Source organism: Chenopodium album, chromosome 6 (genome assembly GCF_948465745.1).
Source record: "Chenopodium album chromosome 6, dcCheAlbu1.1, whole genome shotgun sequence".
NCBI classification, from domain to species: domain Eukaryota; kingdom Viridiplantae; phylum Streptophyta; class Magnoliopsida; order Caryophyllales; family Amaranthaceae; genus Chenopodium; species Chenopodium album.
The window spans coordinates 42,453,261-42,474,692 of NC_137839.1; the positions used below are offsets into that span (position 1 = coordinate 42,453,261).

Consider the following 21,432-nt stretch of genomic DNA (forward strand, 5'->3'; position numbering starts at 1 on the left):
ATAAGTTCAGTTCAGTTCAGCTCCAATAAGTTCAGTTCATTTCAGTTCAGTTCAGTTCAACTCTAATAAGTTCAGTTCAACTCCAATAAGTTCAGATTGGTTCAATGAATCAGAACAGACCCTCAGACTTTAAGAATAGTAGAGCACTATATAAATTTGTAGTTTGGGTATCTGTTTTTTCCCAATCAGTCCAAAAGCAAACAAGCTGTACAAAGTTGAATTCCATCAACTTGGAAGATGGTCGGAAATTGATGGGACTCCATTGAATGAGAAAAAATGAACTTAGCATATCTTAAGCTATCATTTTCAATAATTAATTTCATTTTGAAATTAATGTGCGAAAACAACCACCCATTTCTAAATGCTCAATCTTCTTCGCTATCAATAATGCAACCCTTTTTCTATCCATTTTCACCCATCATTTCGGAACTTGGAAAGAACACAGTTCTTTCTGGAATAATTTGGGCACTAAATTTGGAAGAAAATGGCAACTTCTTTTGATACAATTCTTCTGGTTATTTTCTGGGTTTTGCTTCCTCAGTTTGGGTTAAGTGGTGATCATTGTCAACGAACGGCAACCAAAGAAGGTATTTAACGTTTACCCTTTTTATAATTCATGAAATAGGTTAATATTTTTCATTTTTTTTAATTGGAGTGGTTGATAATCTGATATTGGTTTTTGCTTACCTTATGCCTACCAAGTGTTTGATGTTTTGTGTCAATGAAAATTGTTTATAAGTGTTTACGAAGTATTAATTTAAGAACGTTATTATTAATTGTTGGTATATACATACTTGAAGTGTATTGATGAAAGCTTAGTAGAAGCATTAAAGGTTGCTTATTATTGGAGTAATAGTAGCTAAAACACTTGATTATCACTTATCACTATCACTAGCTATTATTGGTCTTATACGTTTGTTAATGTACAAGTTTAATACTTCCTCCGTTCTTTTTTAGTTGACACGTTTCACTTTTCACGCTTGCCAACGCATGTTTTTAACGGTTAATATCTCCAATTGTCAACATAGTAAAATTATAAAAAAGTAGATATTAATAAAATATAAACCGAGACGATTCAAACAAGATCCCACATGACTATGTTTTATTGATATATAAGTCACAAAACCGAGTCAAAGTCTAGTGGGTGAATAGTGTAAAAGTCAAACTGTGTCAACTAAAAAAGAACGGAGGAAGTAACTGATATCCCTAATTGTCAACATCATTAAAATATAAATAATTGATATAAATGAAATATACATTGAGACAATTCAAACACGATTTCACATGATTATGTTTGATTATAAGGATTCATAACTTATGAATCACATAAAATATGAACACTAGTAAAAATAAAGTTTGTGAATAGTGTCAAGATATCTAAACATGTCAACTAAATTATGGAGATGGGGAAGTATATCCTTAACATGTAAGCGCCAGAGTTCGGTCGCATTACCACATCACAACGACATTGTAAAGGAATTTGAGCTTACCACGATTGATATATTAGCTGTACTAGCAGAAATCCTCCTGCATTGCCCGTAAAGTGACTGCACCCATGATTTAACCCATTGTTAGAGTTGTTTATTTTGGGAGTGGATAATGTTATGTGTGTCTTGAATGCTCCACTTTGATGCATGTTTGGTTATATGGTGTTTGGCTTTATAAAGAATAGCAAAGGGTTGACTGTAAATGATCATATCTCACAATCTGGAAATGATGTTGAGTTGATTTTAATTGGTGGTGAAAGCTTGTCTTAACTCAATACTTCCTCTGTTCCACAAATATTGCAACATGGGGTTGGGACACGGATTTTAAGAAGAGGAGAAAGTTATGACTGTATTATGGAGAGGTTTATGTGAGGCCTTATGTGAGAAAGTTTGCGTCAACCTATGGCAGGTGTGCTAAGATGGAGGAGCCCAAATGAATTGTTCTCTTTGAAGAGGTTTGCTCAAACCAACCCGTGGGTAGGTTCATAAGATCTGAAAAACCAACCCTATTTCCAGCTTATTTATTACAAAGAGCACTTATCTTTGCCATTCAATTGTTCCTATATCTAAGCACTATATATATACTGTGTATATATTTACACAAGTAAGACATAGATGTAAAACTTTTCTCACCAAGAACACCAGTTTTCTCATTACCTTGAGAATTGTTCCATAGTAATACGTCATTAATTGAATAGTAATATAAGCTCCAATCCCCGAAAGTGGACATAACTCATGTTAAGTGAACCTTTATAGGTTCGTTGTGTTTTACTTTGTGTATATTAATTGCTTTCTCCCTTACAACTTGCATTATCTTACAAATCAAACTCAATACCCGATTGTCCTATTTCATAAGAAATAAGTAACCATAATTATGTTAACAAGAGGCAGAAAATTGCCATAAAGGAAAATTTAAGTATGGGTTCAAATATAGTATGAGCACTTGAAGAAAGTAACAATTCTATAAGATTGATTGCAATTATTTCTTTTGGTTCGAGATGTGTGGATATGTTGGTTTTGGATATACAAGATGCCACAATGAAGATTGAGTAATGAATTTGACTTTTAGAGACTAGTGAGATAGCTTATGGTAGGATTGGTATATTCTGCTTTTCAAATTTGATGAAATGAAGTATGTGCAGTTTTCATGACTATTCTCTTCCTTTTCTTTTAGATATATTTTTTTCAATTAATATGCTGTAGTGAACAATGGATAATAATTTTGTAATGTGATCATTGATTATTTCATTTATGCCTAATTCTTTGTAGATGATTTGTAAAGATGTTAGTTTAATGGTATTGTAGTGATTTTCTCTCTTTTGCATGTGATTAATACAGTGAAGTAATTGTTATGCAGTGGATGCACTTCGTGAGATAGCCAAGGAATTGGGGAAAAAGGATTGGAATTTCAGCGAAGATCCTTGCAGTAATCACACAAGTTGGTTTTCTGAAGGGGACCCAGCTAAACAAACTTATGTTAATCAAGTGACTTGCGATTGTTTTGGTGGCAGATGGCATTTGAAAAATTTGTGAGTTTCTCTCATTTAGAATCAGATAATTGTTATTAATATTCATCCATGTATCTACAGAATATAGCAGAAAGGTAGTGATGAACTAATCTAATGTGATATGTAATCTGGTTAGATTTCTCTTATTTGGAAAATGGTAGGTGTTCAAAGGACTACAGTTTCTGATGTTCTTAAATCCTTTTTTTTTTTCCACAAGGATATCATTGATCTTTAATTCACTTTTTCTCGGCATATACTAGAAAGAATTCTTGGAGCTATCAATGGGTTGTAGATCTAATATGTAATGTAATTTTAAACAACTCATCAAGTGGCAAAGTACTGGAAGATTTGTTACAGGCCTGTCTATGCGGACATTTCAAATTGTTGGAAGTCAAACTGATTTGACACTAGATTACCTACTAAACTTGCATCACTTACATATTCAAGCTTGCCAATATATACTTTCAACCATAAATTTATTTAATTCTCAATAAAGTAAAGATGTTAAATTGTTGATGATCTAATAGCATATATTGGGGTAAATTTAATAATATATCACATGACTACAAATTTTGTATATAAATCACCATATATCCATATATAATCAAAGTATAGCATCAAAATATGTAAATATTGTGAATACTGAAATTTTACAAGTTTTAAAATATGGAGAATGTATTAAGTTAATGATCATGCAATCCTATATTTGTTGGAATCTTATCTTAAGGCCTCCTAAAATAGTTATGGTCAATAAATGATGGAATCAGCTTAGATTGTAGAATTGTGGGTTCTCAATATGTAGAGAATCTCAAAGATTGTTAATGAGAGGTATGTTAGAGATTCTAGTAAAATGAAAAAGAAGTAATCGCTTTATAGGATTGAGCTTTTAGATGGATTGGAAGGTATAGGTGAGTTTTAGATGAGCATGGAGTATAAAAGTTGGCTTTAGAAGTTGTAGAATATTTGAGTTAAATTTGGAATTCAAGATGGACATCTAATTTGGAGTATTGTTGTGGTGGTCATACCTTTCCTTTAGACTACTCTAAAGGATTTGTAAGTCTTTTATAATTAAATACTTTCTCTGTATTTTATTTAATATTTTTTTGGAAATTATGTCAGAAACCGTCCAACAAATCCAGTTTTTTGTGAAAAACCACTCAATAAAAAAAAATGTGGTAATAAGTCACCCAAATTAAAAAATTTGTTGTAAAATACCACTTTTAGCTGGAAAATGGTGGTTTTTTACAACAAAATTTCCCTCCATTTTCAGGCTAGAGGTGGCATTTTACAGCAATTTTTTTTTTTAATTTTGGTGGTTATTTACCACATTTTGTTATTGGGTAGTTTTTCGCAAAAAAGTGAATTTACTTGATGGTTTTTGACAAAATTTCCTCTTTTTTTTATTTAAACATTTTCCTTATTGAGAAGTTGCATGTTATTTACACTATTTTCTTTTTTAATGTACTTTATTCACCTTTTGCTTTTGTTTACAAATAAATTTCCTAACTACCATTGTTCACATGCACCTTTTTCTCTTTCTCATATGTTTGTTTGTCTCACATCAGCAAATTGGACATTCTCCCCTTCTTACTCTTTTTCTTAAATCTTGTGTCCATACCAAATGGTGCATTAAAAAAACGGAGGGAGTATATAATTTTAGCTTTTCATGGAGGTGATGGATAAATATTACATGGATTTAGCCTTATTATCTTGAGGTATTGATTCATTACCCTTTTTGCTTGTTTCTCCAAGCCCTTTAGCATCTATCATCTAGGTGTATTTCAGCACCTTACACTGTTGAAAAGTAATTTTTTCAGGTAATATCAAGGGCCACACATTAAAGCATTGCAAGATTTGACAATATTTTAATGGTAGTATTATTTGTTGGTCTTTGGTTGTTTGATCACGGTTTCCTTTGAGTCCTTTGATAATATTTGTAATGGTGATGATAATGTGTTATAAAAATAAAGGAAAGGGAAATTCTTAGAGGAAGATATAGAGAATATAAAGTGTATATAGCCTTTTCATTAGGCAATGCCTCATATTTATACATTAAACTATGGAGTATGAAAGCTCCTCAATCTATAGTATAAGTCTGTCCACTACTCTGTCCTCTTCTTTCTAAATATTTTATTGCTTTGACGCAAATCTTTGTTTTAGTAAATTGTGTACATATAGTAATTAAAATTCATTAACATGTTTAACACTTTATTTACTGATCCTCTAGAGGCTCTGGTTCCATTTCTATGGATCTTGAAATAGATATATCAGCTCTATTGCACTCAAGTCTCCAACACTTGGCTTATCAAGTGTTTTTCTTTGAACAGGTCCATTAAGGGTCAAAGTCTTTCTGGTACCCTTCCGAAATCATTAGTGAAGTTACCCTACCTCAAGACAATGTAACAGAGCTCTTTTACTTCAGTAGTCATTTCAGTTTTTCTATTGTATAATAATTTTGGTTCTCATAGCTGGTCATATGGAAAGTAGCACTAACATTATTGTTTTCCTAATTTTTAGTGATTTGTCAAGGAACCTTCTCAGTGGTATGATACCAGAAGAATGGGCTACAATGAAGTTGAAAAAAGTGTATGCAACATCCTTCTTCTCATTTGTTTATGGATTGTCTTTGATTTTTATTATCATAACTATAGAGTGTCTACAGGTCTCTTATGGCAAATCAACTGTCCGGTCAGATTCCAAAGTTTCTGGGGAACATTACAACTCTCACTTATCTGTATGGCTGTTAAATCCTTTAAATATTGCAGGGATAGTTATATTATTGTCTTGAATTTGCTACTTATGCTGTGACACTGACAATACTAAATCTCAGAAGCTTAGAGAGCAATTCGTTTTCTGGAATTATTCCATCGGAGCTCGGGAAGTTGGTAAACCTGCAAAACTTGTAGGTATCTTGTTACTTTGTTTATATTGGCAACCAAACTGTTACATGGTATTTTTACTTCTGCAACTTTTATGGCGTATATTTGACAGTTTTCTGGTTGCTTGTTGCTAGACTGCTTAATGACAACAATCTTGCTGGACAATTACCAACTGAGATGAATAAGCTAGTAAATCTGATTCAACTGTAAGAATATCCTAACTGGTTTAGAATTTCATTTATAATTTTTTTAAAATCAGTTTTTATAGATTGGGAAACATTGCCCTTATTTATGTCTTATATCATTTGCACACTTGGTTATTAGTAGGATAAGCAGTAACAATTTCAGCGGACAAATACCTAATTATTTTCATCATTGGAAACAACTAGAGAAGCTGTAAGTCTTTTCTGCTTCAATACTTGTGGGAGTGCAGACTGTATGATGATATCTTTAAATTTACCTGAATTTAATTTTATGCAGACAGATTCAAGGTAGTGGGTTTGAAGGACCAATACCATCCAGTATATCACAGCTGACAAACTTAATTGAATTGTAAGCAAGTGTAAAAAATTCATGTTAACCAAAACTCTGAAATCTGATGTTATGTTTAAACTAATTTAGATGATTTGTGAAAATATGCTGACAATTTTGTGCATGACATGTATAGAAGGATCAGTGATTTGGATGGAGAAGGCTCCAAATTTCCATCTTTAGAGAACCTGAAAGGCTTGACGCGATTGTGGGTTACTTTCTCCTTTTATTAAGATCACTCTTAAAAGTAGCATATAGCTATGTCTGCTGATTCTCCATGTTTTACTTGATTTACTTGATTAATTTTTTTCATTATAATTTTTTAAATTGTTTGTCACTAACATTTTTTATTTTTTTTCTTTCCTAGGATGTTAAGGAGCTGCAAGCTTTATGGGCCTATTCCTCATTATATAGCAGCCATGTCAAATTTGAAACTTTTGTAACTCTCATCTTCATGATTTTCATTTCAAATATGTAGAAATTTATTTTTGATTAACCAATTTGTGCTTATCTTAGCTCTGATCTGAATAACAATAAACATCCTGACTAACAATAAACATCCATTCCGACACATATTTATTCAATACTACTCTACTTTGCCTTGGATCCTCCAACTTTGACCCAATTCCCCCCGCCCCCGCCCCCTCCCTCTTCCTTCCCTACCCCCTCCCCCTCCTCTTGAAACACTTATATTGATTTATACATTTAAACAATGGTTTGGTTATTGGGCTCTTTTTTATTTAGTAATCCAGTCATAATTAACACTACACTACTATTCCTCTTCAAAGTTAAGAGATTACATGAATGTTATGAAAATCACCCGTGTACAGTTATAAGTTATAAGTCAACCACCACTTAGAGTGGTTGGAGTTGGAGTCTCTTTTACATTCAACTTGCTTCCATCCCCTACTCAGGTTCAAAATTATTTAATATTTTGAGTGTTGTAGATTTTATCTTTGGATTTAAATTCAATTTTTTCTTTTATATCTTAAATAGGGTCAAATTTGGTGTGAATAGTAATTCTTACTAGTCCCTACCATCTGCAATTTGATGCGAGTATTTCTGAAAGGAGAATGTCTGTCTCCTAAATCACAGTGGCTGGTGGAAATGGTGGGAAAGGACTGAGGTTTAGTGTCATTGTTTTGGAAATTCAGTTCTTGTGAGGAAGAAGTGATGAAGTACATGTTTTTATTTATATTAAAGATTGTTATTTTGATAGAAATTCTATTCAGTATAAATTATAGTCAGTCACGTAAGCATTAGTATTACAGCATGTGCTGCTTCAATTTCTCCTATCCAGTTCCATCAACCAAAAGAAATAAAGCGAATAAGGAAATCAATTTCATCTATACTTGAATTTGCCCTTTAGAATAGTATTTTAGCAATTATGCTGCATCCAGAATTCTGACTAGATTCTTAGCTTATGTGGCCTTTTTAGAAGTAACTGCTAATATCTATCATACAATTTTACAGGGATCTCAGCTTCAACAAATTAAATGGATCTATTCCGAATGAGCTTCAATATTTAAATAAATTGCAAAATATGTAAGCCATTCAAATTTACGCATTTCTAATACTATTATCCTATGTCATAATTAAGCCACCAGAAGGATGCATGCATTTTCTTGTTAACATCTGTCTCAATTTCATTTTTGATTATTGGCTTATGTCCCTATGACAGTCTGATTATTATCAAGAGGACGGTTCTGCAAATATCTAATTGTGACTGTTTTGCTCAATTCACTTGAGGAAGGTTTTAGAGGATCGGTTTCTTCAAATTGATTGTCATATGCTACGTTCACCACATTGCTTCTCTCTCTCTCTCTCTCACACACACACACACACACACATCTAACCCTTACTAAAGGTGAGAAGGCTAGGCATTACCATTGCTTTAATTAATCTATTCATAATATGAGTATTTCTAGAATCATACTTTTGTTAACAAAAGAGAAAAAACTTAATATTGCGGAAAATAATTTTTTGATTAATGTACAAGCTATGCTCTTTAGGCTATTTGTTTGTTTGGGAGGCTGTTGGAAGAATCATGTACTTCCTTCGTTCTGTTCTAGTTGACGCTTTTGTCACGTTTTCAAAAGCACAATTTCAACGATCATTATCTCTAACTAAAAGCGAAACTTTTAAAATTTGATATACTGAAAAGATACATCATGTTGATTCTAACAAGATCTTTCGTGACTATGTTTTATCATAGTTATAAATTAGAAAAGCTAGTCTTAGGAGAGTTTGTAAATAATGTTAAAGACATATTGTGCAACTAAAAAACCATAGTAAGAGCTATCAACTGGTCTATATATGCTTCTTTCTCTTCAATTCTTCATTTTGGGCATAAGTTAATGCATATGCTTGCTATAAATAGGTATGAGGAGAAGGGCAGTTTAGGAAGTTGCGATACAGATATACTCTCTAGTAGTTTTTAGGAGAAGATAATAAGTAGTGTATAAGCTCTATAGATAGAGCTTGCTGGAGAGAGATCATCTTGTTGAATATTGTTAGAGAATGGAAATACCTTGAGAGAGATCTAACCTCTCAAATTTTGGTTTGGAGAAAACTAGCCTCTAAAAACCAGTACAATCTATTTATTTTATGATTTAAATGCAGATTTTGTCTTCTTCTTCTTCTTTTTCTAACTTTGAATTCATCTTAGAATGTCCAATCAAACATTTTCTTACCCATTTAGCTCATTAGAATCATCCGTATCATGCTAGCTCATTATAATGCTCGTCTGGGGGAGGGGATGTAATGAACTGTCTTTGGAAAAGGGTATTACGGGTAGACTATTATGTTAGTACTTAGTAGTCATCAAATGTAGGGGAAATAAGCAGTTGTGCACATGAGACAAAAAAAAACTAAGTCTAGAATCATCCTAGGGTTGTAGAATGTAAATATAAAAAGGGAAGAGAGGTTTTAGGGAGATAGGCAGAATTTTGGAGAAAACCTTTTGGAGAGTTATGGCCTCAAGCCATTGTGGAGAGTTGTGAGCTAAACTCACTAATTGAGAGTAATAGCCTCAAGCTATCAACCATATATTTGCTATCTTTTTGCCATTGTTAATCAATATTCAAGCTTCCCTCTTTATGCACAAAAAATCAGATTATCAAATTAATTAAAGACCAAATCTTTCTCTCTAATTTAGTGTTATTAGTGTGACTAATATCAGTACATTACAGGGGAGGGGAACTACGAGACTAAGACCTCAGCTATGACAACCATATTGATTCTTGGTTTATGTAATAAGTATCATGAAGATCTTGGGTTATAAGTACTGCAAACATCTCTGAAAGTTGATTGGCACCTGTAAAAAGTTTGCGTCATGATAAGCATAAGTCATAAACCCCTAGGTGTAAAGGAGCCCACTAGTAGAAATTGTCCTCTTTGCTAGCCCGCAAGGTTTTGCTTTGGTGTGGGAACGGCCCACCCAAAAGGCCTCTAATAGGTTGAGGTATCCACCACTATATAAAGATAGTTTCGTTCTCCTCAACTTCCGATGTGGGATGGCTTTTACTCCCTCATCGGAAGTTGAGGAGAACGAAACTATCTTTATATAGTGGTGGATACCTCAACCTATTAGAGGCCTTTTGGGTGGGCCGTTCCCACACCAAAGCAAAACCTTGCGGGCTAGGCCCAAAGAGGACAATTTCTACTAGTGGGCTCCTTTACACCTAGGGGTGTTACAGTTATATTGTATTTTTCTTAGTAGTAATTAATTGTGTCTGCACCACTGCACCCCATTGATTTGGGCCTTTATGACTTTACTAATAATTACTTGTTGCCAATTTTCAGGTATTTAACAAGCAATATGCTAAGTGGACCAGTTCCAAGTTGGATTACAAGTAAAGAGGACAGCAGGTTTGATATATTAGACTTAAGTTCTTATTGTACTTAAATTACTAAACCTTAAACTTCTCTAATCCACTAAAGTTCTGTATAGACCGTTGTAAAAAATAAATAAATAAAGGTTCTAAATAGAAGTATATATATCTGCAAGTATATTGAATGTCAATATTTAATGTGCATTGTGTGCTGGCATATATATAGACAAGCATGATGCACAAATCAATGACAATCAAATCCAAGTTATACCTACTTAATATCTTAGAATTGTGAAATAACTATTGGGGATTGGTTAATTTCCTTATGTTGGCTTGGGATAGCCTTGTTATTAAGTTCTCAGGAAACTGTAGTGCACTCTGGCCTATCTTTCGGCAAGGGTGCTAGCCTTGAGTGTAAGAGTGTCCACTATTCGGATAGAACTGGAATCCAATGCAATCCAAACCGAGTAGTAATTCGGATTAAATTTTACTTTAATCAGGATGTATCGGATTAAAAATTTTGAATAATTTGATTTTCAGATCAGATTAGATTGAAAGGAGTTGGATCTAAATGAACTAAACAAATCAAATTTTATTAAAAGTTTAAATTAGTTTTAAAGTACTTGAAATTAATCACACAGAAAGCACAACAAGCTGGATGCGGGTCATGTAGGCCAATTTCTAATAATTTGTATTTTCTTTATTAAAATATTTAAAAAATGGATCATTTGGTTTGAAAAAAAATATTGTTTTTTACATTGGATCCAAACTACGGTAAACTAATTTTGGACTGGATCAGATTTAATTTAGGGAAAATTGAGATTAGATTGGAATTGACCCATATTCCTGCTTGAGCGGAACAGAGTTCGTGTGTTTGTAGTGAAAAAAGTAGACATGTAATTTTTCAAGGAATACTCTTACTTGGTGACAACACATCAAGAGCGATATGTTGATAGCGAGGGTTATATGGAGAACTAGTGTGTCTAGGAAGGCTGACAATGAGAAGATCGAGTTTGAGGGACTATATTGTGTTTGGGTGCATTAAGATGAATGATGACAAAATTTCAATATTGGCCTATAAGGTCTAACTCTACCCAATTTTTAAAGAAAGAAAACACGTGGTAGGAAGCTTAGATTCTCGTTCATTAATAATTAACCACTAAAGAGTATTACATCGTTCTCCTAAGGATTAATACATTACCTGTAACATCATAATTGAATCTAAAGCCTAGATAATCTTACGAAAGGTTTTCCTAATCATTATAACAAGTATAAGAGATTAGTAAACTATTTGCCTAAATAGACTTGAAAAAAAAAATTATGAGAAAGAGTTAAAGCTTCAATGCCATCTTTCTAAGGGATAAGGAGATAATAACATATACAAGAGTGAAAAAAAAAAGTAGATAAAGTCCTATTATCAAATATGGAAAGGAGGGCAACCATTTTTTCACCCTTTTTCTCAATAATATAATCTCTACTTTGCAATATGCTTTTGATTGCTAATTTTATGCTTATAATGGTTGGGCTCTGTAATCATGGAGGCATCCCCAGGATTGAGATATAGGCAAGCTCACTTTTATTGTCAAGGCACTACCACTTCAACTATTGTAGGAGGTGGATGGGAATTGAACAAGGACCTTTTATTGTAACAGTTTTGGGTTATCTATCTTCTCCACCAAGGTTCCCCCTTTTCTTGACTTTTCGTTTCACAAATTTATCGGGAGAGTTGGAGGTTATCTTAAACTAGGGACGTTTATGTGGACCTTGGCTTTGAGGCAGAATCAACAATTCAACACCAATGACATGCTCTAGAGAAACACTTAATATAGTTCTCCAGATATGCAGTTGTTTTGTTGGGTTGATAGTAAGATTTACTTGTATCTTTTTCTTCACTTGAGATGACAAGTGATATCAGTAGGACTATAGGAGGCTGTTTGCTGTGTACGGATAATACTGGATTTCTCTTGTAGATTTTTGTACTTGGTGCAAGTGGGATTTTGGAAGGGCAAAGGAGATGTTGTGGTGACTAAGGTCAAAACAGAATGCACAAACCTTCTTCTGAGAATAACTTTTGCTACTATGTGGGCTAATGCAGTGATGAAATTTGTGTGAACTTTACTATTTGAGAACAACTTGTCCTGTGATCATGTACTTTCTGCAGTCTGCTTAAATGCATGTGGAACTTTTTTTTTCTTCGTCAGTGAAATAGTTACAAATGTTCTTGTAGGAATCTATTGGATGTCCAATTTATCTGTTTAATAAGATGCATCTCTGTGTATTGTAAATGTTTGTTTCTAATATTTTGAATATGTGTGGTTTCAGCCACATAGATCTTTCATACAACAACTTTGACGAACGTTCTGCACCCTCCTCTTGCAATAAAGAGACCTTGTAAGATTCTGTGAGATTTCACTTCCTTCAAAATTTGTCTGTTTCTTATATAATCTTCTGCTCTTATTTAATGTTTGGCATTCTCATCTTCAGAAACTTATACAGAAGCTTCTCTGGGGAAAAGAACCTGTAAGTTCATCAACTGCTTTTATTTTCCAGGCAGATTTTACTCTCGTTTGTGCTATAACATCCTAACTCATCTTTAATAAGGGTAAAAACTGTATGCAGGAAATCAGGTGTCTGCTTGAAGAGCTTCCAGTGTAAAGGTGCAGTACATCTTCAACTTTCTTCTGACACTGTAATGATAAATCCCCTCCTCTTCCCATCCACACACAATCATACCCCCAGACATTGTACATATATATTTTGTTTATTATGTATTAATTAGTTCCTGTTGTTTATTTATTATCAGGTTCTGTCACATTCTTTTATTAAAAAGTGAACTTAAGTAAACAGAATCAACATCCTGGCATGTTCCATTAATTGGATGCTTTGTGTTGAACTCTTGATATAATGAGAACTGAGAAGCATTAAATGAATAAAACTTTTTTTCCCTTCCTGTTTGTTTTCTTTGACATTATTTTCTTATATGAAGCTCGGTATTCAATGCATATCAACTGTGGTGGGAAAGAGACCACAATCGCAGACACTACATATGAGGAAGATGATGAACGTGGCGGGGCTGCAAAGTTCGTTCCCAGAAGGGCAGAGTGGGGATTTAGCAGTAGCGGGGAATTTTGGTTTTCACAAGTTCCTAGCAATTATATAGCAAAAGGCAACCCAGTGTTAAGAATGACGGACTCAAATCTATACATGAGAGCACGGTTGTCAGCAACCTCTCTAACATACTATGGTAGTTGCTTGGGAAAGGGGAACTATAGTGTGACTCTCCATTTCTGTGAAATAGTTTTTGCTAACAATTCTTATTCCAGTCTTGGAAGAAGGATATTTGATATATATATTCAGGTAACTTTTACATAGCATAACAAAGTTAACAGAATTATTAATGATCATGAATAGATTGTTTTTAGTAAGAAATATCTATATTTTCTTTTTTTGTAGGATAAGCTTGTTCACAAGAATTTTAACATAGTAAAGGAAGCAAATGGGACTAATAAGGTTGTAAAAAAGGTATATCAGCATATACCAGTGAGTGATTCTATAGAAATCCGTTTTCATTATGCAGGAAAAGGGAGCACAGGAATACCTGTAAGAGGAACATATGGCCCACTTGTATCTGCGATTTCTGTCAAGTCTGGTAAATATTCTGTAGCTGCATTTTCTAGTTTCAATCATTTTATTACTTCTTATCCATACCAATAGTATTATCTATATTCTTTTTCGCTTTAAAAAATAGTGATTAAATTGATTATCCAATAAGCCAATTGTCAGTAGATTCGTGTAAGATCCAACCTAAAAGACATAAACGGAGCAAAAGGAACAACCATCTGTATCGAATGGACTGAAACCTAAATCCAATGACCTGTTTGCCTCCAATAGCTACTGTTGTATAATAGACAGCATTTCCATATCTGATATTGGTTCTTTGGTTGTAAGGCATTTTTTTTAAAACGCCTATGAGGACTTATATTTTAACTAAATGACTTTCGTTGCTTTGTTATTGATCTAAGAACATTTGTGTACTTCTTCAATTGCAATTCTAACCGGTCTATTTAAAAACTTCCATTGTTATCTTAGTCCCAAAGGAAAGAACGTGTTACAAAAGTACAAGCATCAATGGAATAAACTTTGACATCGAGGCTTGAAAATATTAACCAAGTCACTGACAATATATATACTCACAAATTTAATGGAGGATAAATATATTTGTGACGATATAGTTATTTAAGTATGTATTTAATTATTTCTATCACCTCACAGAAAACTAAAAGAAACTCCCTTTTCATTTTAGAGTTCAAACCTCCTCCTGATTGGCGAAAGATTATAAAGATTATAGGTGGAGTTGCAATTTTAATGGTGTGCACCACTCTTATTGGCCTTTTCATTTGTTGGCGGAAAAATGGCTCGAGAGACAAGGCATCAAGAGAACAAGGTAATCTACTTCATGAACCATAAATTATTATATTTTATCCTCATACTTAAAGTTCATATCATCAAAAGCAGTTTCAGGTTTCCTATCCATTGATTTGATTGTCACAGTATCTAATTTTACGGGAATGAATAAGTGGATAACCAATTATGAACTTGCATAAGTACCCTAAACATAACCTGCAAATACAAACCATTGATTTGCATGAAAGTTCAAGGTCAGCTTGACAACTTGGAGTTTAGTGAAGTGGACAAATATCAATATTAGAAAAGGTGCCTAGTATGATGAAGGTAAACATGCTAGTTAAACAACATTAATACTTTAAAATTTATAATCCTAGTATCATAGTATGCATGTAGAGAAAATAAAAATCTTTTGGTAATCTTGATAATATGGTTTATGCAAATCCTGAAATTCTGTGTACATTATGGATTATTATTCTTGACAACTAGGAGTTTAGTGAAGTGGACAAAAATTAATATTAGAAAAGGTTCCTAGTATGGATGAAGGTAAAAATGCTAGTTAAGTGGACAAAATTGATACTTTAAAATATACTTTTTCACGCTTGCCAAGGCATGTTTTTAACAGTTAATATCTTTAATTTTCAACATAGTAGAATTATAAAAAGTAGATATTAATAAAATATACACCGAGACAATTCAAACAAGATCCAACATTACTATGTTTTATTGGATACATAAGTCACAAAACCGAGTTAAAGTGTAGTGGGTGAATAGTGTAAATGTCAAATGGTGTCGACTAAAAAAGAACGGAGGAAGTATAATTTTAGTATCATAGTATGCATGTATCTTTTGGTTTTCTTGATAATATGGTTTATGCAAATCCTGAAATTCTTTGTACATTATGGATTATTACTTGTATGGTGCCACTGGTTTTCTTCAATGCTAAACTCTTCTTTCACTGTACACAGTTCTTGCAGGACTTGATCTGCAGACTGGGTTATTTACTTATAAACAAATCAAAGCTGCCACCAACAACTTCTGTGTTGATAGTAAAATCGGAGAAGGTGGATTTGGCTCAGTATACTTGGTAGGCTCCATAGTTATCAATCTACTAGCAAGATCTTTATCCTTTAAGTTTGAATGACACAACGCCTTTACGGCGTACAACATAAAAATGATAGAATCATATAGCTATATGTATACTTATTGTTCACTTTATGGCATAGGGGATACTGTTAGATGGTGCTCATATTGCCGTGAAGCAACTATCATCAAGATCAAAACAGGGGAATCAAGAATTTGTGAATGAAATCGGCATGATCTCTGGTTTGCGTCATCCAAACCTTGTAAGATTGTATGGATGCTGTGTTGAGGGAAATCAGTTATTCTTGATATATGAATATTTGGAGAACAATAACCTTGCACGTGCACTGTTTGGTAAGTGATAATTGTGATTGATAAATCCTTACAATATACGTTTGCTCTGAATAAGGAATAGCAGATATAGTTAATAGAAGAATGGTCCATTTTGTTCCCTTTATTTAAAAAAAAAAAAAAAATCCGTAATCCTTATGTTTACAGGAAAAAAAATTAGTGGTAAGTTAATTTTTAATTTACAGGTAGAAGTAACTTGAAATTGAACTGGCCTACTAGACAGAAAATTTGCATTGATGTGGCAAGAGGTTTAACCTATCTGCATGAGGAATCAATTATAAAAATTGTTCATAGAGACATCAAAGCTACCAATATATTGCTTGATGGAGGCCTGAATGCTAAGATCTCGGACTTTGGACTGGCTAAGCTTGATGAAGGAGAGCACACCCACATAAGCACTAGAGTTGCTGGAACAATGTGAGTAGATTATCGATGTAATGACTTTACTGCTGTAGGGCTTTTATCTTTGTTGGATTTTACATACTTAATTCATTCATTGTTTGTTACCCTGGTTACATTTTCTTTTGTATAGCATATACTTCATGAAACTTGCCAACACTTGAGTGTTAAAACTTAAAATGGAGTTTGATCTTCATAAAACTGAATCTTTGATGCATAATTTTTTTTTTCTCGCTTGTTGGAAAATAATCCTTGTTCATACTAATTTGCTTATGACTTGAGGTGTAGTTAGCATTATTTTTTATGTATTACTCTCTTTTATTTGTAAATACCTGTTTTTAGTATTTACTCAACTTGTGTTTTGCGACCTGTATTTATTGTATTCTTAGGGCTGAAAGTTCAGTGTTCGGTTTGGATTTTGACCCAAACCGAATCCGAACTGAAGTAATTCGGTTTTGAAAATTTTGAACCGAAACTGAACCGAATAAGATTTGTTCTAATCCAAACCGAACCGAAATTGAATTTTTTTTATGAAAACCGAACAACGTAGATTAAAGGATAAATTAACGTTAAGGCCTATTTTTTAAGGTAGTAAAGATTGTTGGGCTATTAAATATTGTCACGTGCATAATGTAAATGTGGCGGAAATGTGTATGTTGTGATAGATGTGTGGGCATAAAGGAATGGGATAATTCGGAAGAAAGTTGGGGTTGCAACGATTGAGTGAAAGATGAGGGAGAATCACTTAAGGTGGTTTGGCTATGTAAGGAGGACTCCAAGCGAGGCCTCGGTAAGAAAGCTTGAAGAGTTGCAAGGTGTTGGAATTGCGAGAGGTAGGTGAAGACCTTAGAAAACTTAGAAGAGTGTGATCGAAAGTAATATGAGTGCTTTGGGATTGAGGAAAATATGGTGTTGGATAAAGCAGTGTGGACGGAGAAAATTCAAGCCACAGATGTGTTATAATTATATATACTTTTGTTTAATTTTACTTTAATTATTTTACCCAAATCAAGTTTTGCAAAATGTGTGATTCCTCTTCTAAAGTTTTCTTAAAACATTATTTATGTTTTATTTTTTTTCAACACATTATTTAAACTTTCTAAAATTTTGTTCTAGGTTTTCTTTAAATATTTCTTAATATCCCTCAATTTACTCACCTTTTTTCAAACTATTTCAATTGATTATCTTGTTATGTCTCTTTCTCTACATATTATGGTTCCTTATGAAAGTTGATGTTAGCCAACCCCAAATCATTTTGGAACTAAGACTTTGTTGTTATTATTGTCATTTTTCTTCTTTCTGTTTTTATTTATTTATTATTTAATTTTCTTAACTTTAATAGATTACTTTGATATTTTATTTTCAAGGGTTTCTTAGAGCAATTCTAATGGTGAAAATTTTTGACTAGCTTGCAGTTTTTTTTAAAAATTAAGCAACTATTTGGCCATTGGAGCAGTTTTATAATATTAGCCAAAGTAAGCAAATTAGCTCTACAAAGCTAATTAGCTTGGGAAAAAAAAGAATTAAATTTATTATTTATTTTACTGAAAGAGTGAAGTAAATGCTAGATTAATATATAACAATAATTTAAAATATATTTTAAGCAACTTGCTAACCATTGAAGCACATTATAGCTTGAAAGGGAAATAGCTTGAGAATCTCATGTGGCATATTAAGCTAATAAGTATATTAGCCAACCATTAAAGATGCTCTTATGACAATTTATGTTAATTGACCCTAAATCATTTTGGGACTATGGCTTAGTAGTTATTGTTGTATTACTTTTATCATCATCTTTAGAAACATTTGTCAAATACTACATTTTGCAAAGTAAAAGTTGACATATCTCTAATTTGGGGTGTCTAACTGTCTAATGCATAACTCCCAACAGTGTCACATAATGACAATAGACATGGACAGGGGTAAAGAAAGAATAACACACTTTTAAAGTGATTGCCGAACCCTAAAGTAAGTAGAAGATTTCTCTATTACATCTTACCTTCTGGTGTAGCTTGCTTCTTGTCATATCAAGCAAGAAGATTACTAGATTAGAACCTAACATTGAAATTTTGCTAGCTGAAAGGGGTAGACAGGAATTTAGATCATTTTTGGTTTTGCAAGTATAGTATCAGGAAACAATGATGTCATTCTTGGGAATAATTGCATGTACACATTACTTTCATAGCTGAACCACTCTATTATATAGAAACGGTTATTTATAATAGGCTCAATCATCTTAAGAAATGAGTTTATTGCTTTATTCCGTTGTAAGGTTCTGTTCTATTTATGCCACTCATTGTCTAATCTGCTTTTACTATAGTATTATTTATATTTTTCATTATGAGGAAATAATTTTGAGTCTACAAACATGGAATTGAACATGCGTGAAGTTCTGGTTATATTTGGTTTTTTAGTGTGAAAATAATAGTTGAGTTGCTTATCCTGTTCTTGCAGAGGATATATGGCACCTGAATATGCATTGTGGGGTTATTTGACCTATAAAGCAGATGTTTACAGCTTTGGGGTTTTGGCATTGGAAATAGTTGCTGGTAGAAACAATACAAATTTTAAACCAGATGATAATTATTTTTGCCTTCTTGATTGGGTAAGTTATAATTTGAGCCGTTATATTCTTGCTCTATTATCCAAAGACTTAGCAATATTTTGTCTCCTACTTTATTGCTTGTTTTACAATTGATTGGTCATGCCTCACGCCATATCTTGAGCTAGTTGAGTTTCAGCTGACACACAAAGAAATGAGAATGTTGTATTACACATATTGTGACATTTTTGCTGTGAAAATCTGCTAAAATTAAAGGGGATTTCTTGATGGAAATCCTGTATTTTTTTTTTTTTGAAACCATAGAAATCCTGTATTTTGTCTGTGTATTTGTTGGTTTTTATCAATTCAATGTTTCCATATTGTGACATATTTGCTGTGAAAATCTGCTAAAAACAAAGGGAATTTCTCAATGAAAATCCTGTATTTTTTCTATGTTTTTGTTGATTTTTTTTTATCAATTCAATGTTTCCATTTTGGATGTGGTTATATAGGGAGGAAAATAACTTTCTTGTGATCAGTTTTTGTTTATACATTAAATCTGATCTTTAACTTGCTTCTGTATTCAGGCCTTTGCTCTACAGCAACAGAACGGAGATTTGATGGAGCTAGTGGATCCGACACTTGGAACTGACTACAATAAGGAAGAAATACTCAGAATGATTAAGGTTGCTTTGTTATGCACTAATCCATCTCCTGCAGTAAGGCCAGTGATGTCTGAAGTACTAAACATGCTTGAAGGAAAAATGCTTGTAAAAGAACTGACCTTGGCACCTAGTTTATGCAACAATGACTGGTTTTATGAGGCATCTAAAAGGTGTCATGATACGACACCAGACAGTGAGACTCAAAGCCTAATTCGCTCTCCAGATGCAAGGAAAGGATGTTCATCATCTCATTCATCTCTCTTTTCAACTCGTCAGGCTAAGCCCCCGGTAATGGAAGGAGATCAAACGTAAGGTTATATTATTCTATCAGTTTCATAAAAGGGTTCATAAGATGGGGCCTTGGTTGAGCTTGAAAATTTGGGAATGCATTAGAATCTAACATCCTCATTGCATGTTTTAGATGCTTTACCCAATTTTTGTAGAATCTATTTTACAAGTATATGTTTATGTCAATCTAGTATAATGAATAGTTTATAAACAACTAAACATTGTAATTTCAAATTTAAGCTCTCAAGGGAGTCGTGATAAGCAAAAGACTTACTTCCCAACTCAAATTGCCTTGCTACTAATACTTGTGTTGTTAGACCTTTTATATGTTGCTTCCCAAAATCTGAGACTCCCTAAACTCTCTGTTGGTCGATCCTACTTTTGCTTGGCTCGGCTCACTTTGTCGGCATCACAAGCCATGAACAACTCACACTCCTGCTGTCAATAGCCAAAGGGTGTCTTTTCTAAAATTAGATGTTTGCTCATGTAGTTGCATGCGCTAGACCTTTATGCAATCAACTTCTCCTTGTCAAATGGACAAACGTAAGTGCATGGATACTATGTTAATACACTCGTATAATGATACAACAGGTGAAGATAACAATGTATCACACCATTTACCATGTGGTATGATTTGGTACTTTTTTTTTCGAGAGGGTGGCTCCTTGAAAAGTTGAAAGGTTATTATGTACTAAACTCAAGCTCAGCCTTTAATCAGTCCAAGATTGGGACATGGCACAAGACCTCAAGCCTTATGGGGTCTCAAAAAGTTGGAAAGTGGTGACAAAAAAATGCTCTAAATTCAGTACATGATAAGAAGTGGGCCACCTCTTACCTTATTACTATAGTTTATGGCAAAGCTCAATTACAGTAGTACTGCTTACTTATGTACTCCGTATTTATTATGCATTTCTAGTTTTGATATTTTTCTACTTGAATACTTAGGGCCTGTTCTGATTCACTGAACCGAGCTGAACTGAACTGAACTTATTGGAGCTGAACTGAACTGAACTGAACTTATTGGAGCTGTACTGAACTGAACTGAACTGAACTTATTAAGGATTTATAACTAAGAAGAGCTGAACTGAACTGAACTTATTGGAGCTGAACTGAACTGAACTGAAAATAAGCTGATTAGAACAGACCCTTAGTGGCTTAGTGCTACCTTTAGTTAGAAATCTTGGATTTGCCACTTCTATGTTCATGATTTACTCCATTTTAAGTTTAAATGGGAATTAATTAAATGATGATGAATGACTTTAGTACAAAGTAGGCAAGACTGGTTAAGATTGAACAAATGAGACAATGTAATAGGAAGATGAGAAATAAAGAAAGAAATAAGGGAGCATAAGCTAACATAAAGTAGTGTTGTTGATTAAAGAAATTATTTGCTCAAATCACACATGGGGGAAAAAAATGTATCAATATGGGGTGATAAAAAGAAAAACTTGAGTCACAATTT

The 21,432-nt window shown here is 33.2% G+C and overlaps 1 protein-coding gene across 2 annotated transcripts; it reads left to right on the forward strand.

The window, feature by feature from the left end:
• The first annotated feature begins 249 nt into the window (after positions 1-249).
• Positions 250-20,272, forward strand: LOC145636042 (putative LRR receptor-like serine/threonine-protein kinase At1g07650). 2 transcript variants are annotated; one of them, XM_081687477.1, is made up of 24 exons: positions 250-587; positions 2,845-3,016; positions 5,323-5,394; positions 5,513-5,581; positions 5,658-5,729; positions 5,829-5,897; positions 6,009-6,080; positions 6,199-6,270; positions 6,355-6,426; positions 6,542-6,613; positions 6,773-6,844; positions 7,879-7,950; positions 10,210-10,275; positions 12,561-12,629; positions 12,723-12,758; positions 12,858-12,895; positions 13,225-13,595; positions 13,692-13,887; positions 14,542-14,682; positions 15,611-15,729; positions 15,869-16,079; positions 16,262-16,493; positions 18,930-19,080; positions 19,605-20,272. In XM_081687477.1, the coding sequence occupies exons 1-24, from the start codon at positions 485-487 to the stop codon at positions 19,992-19,994; spliced, it is 3,009 nt and encodes a 1,002-aa protein (XP_081543603.1). In that variant the 5' UTR covers positions 250-484; the 3' UTR covers positions 19,995-20,272. The 2 variants fall into 2 exon arrangements, with proteins under 2 accessions (XP_081543603.1, XP_081543602.1); XM_081687476.1 differs by having other exon boundaries at positions 251-587; positions 5,826-5,897.
• The last annotated feature ends 1,160 nt before the right edge of the window (positions 20,273-21,432 follow it).

Bases quoted from the DNA above. Each gene is read 5' to 3' on its own strand.
- LOC145636042 (XM_081687476.1), top strand. From the start codon at position 485: ATGGCAACTTCTTTTGATACAATTCTTCTGGTTATTTTCTGGGTTTTG. The intron at 14,683-15,610 runs GTAATCTACTTC...CACTGTACACAG, and splicing joins CAAGGCATCAAGAGAACAAG to TTCTTGCAGGACTTGATCTG. The intron at 15,730-15,868 runs GTAGGCTCCATA...TTTATGGCATAG, and splicing joins GATTTGGCTCAGTATACTTG to GGGATACTGTTAGATGGTGC.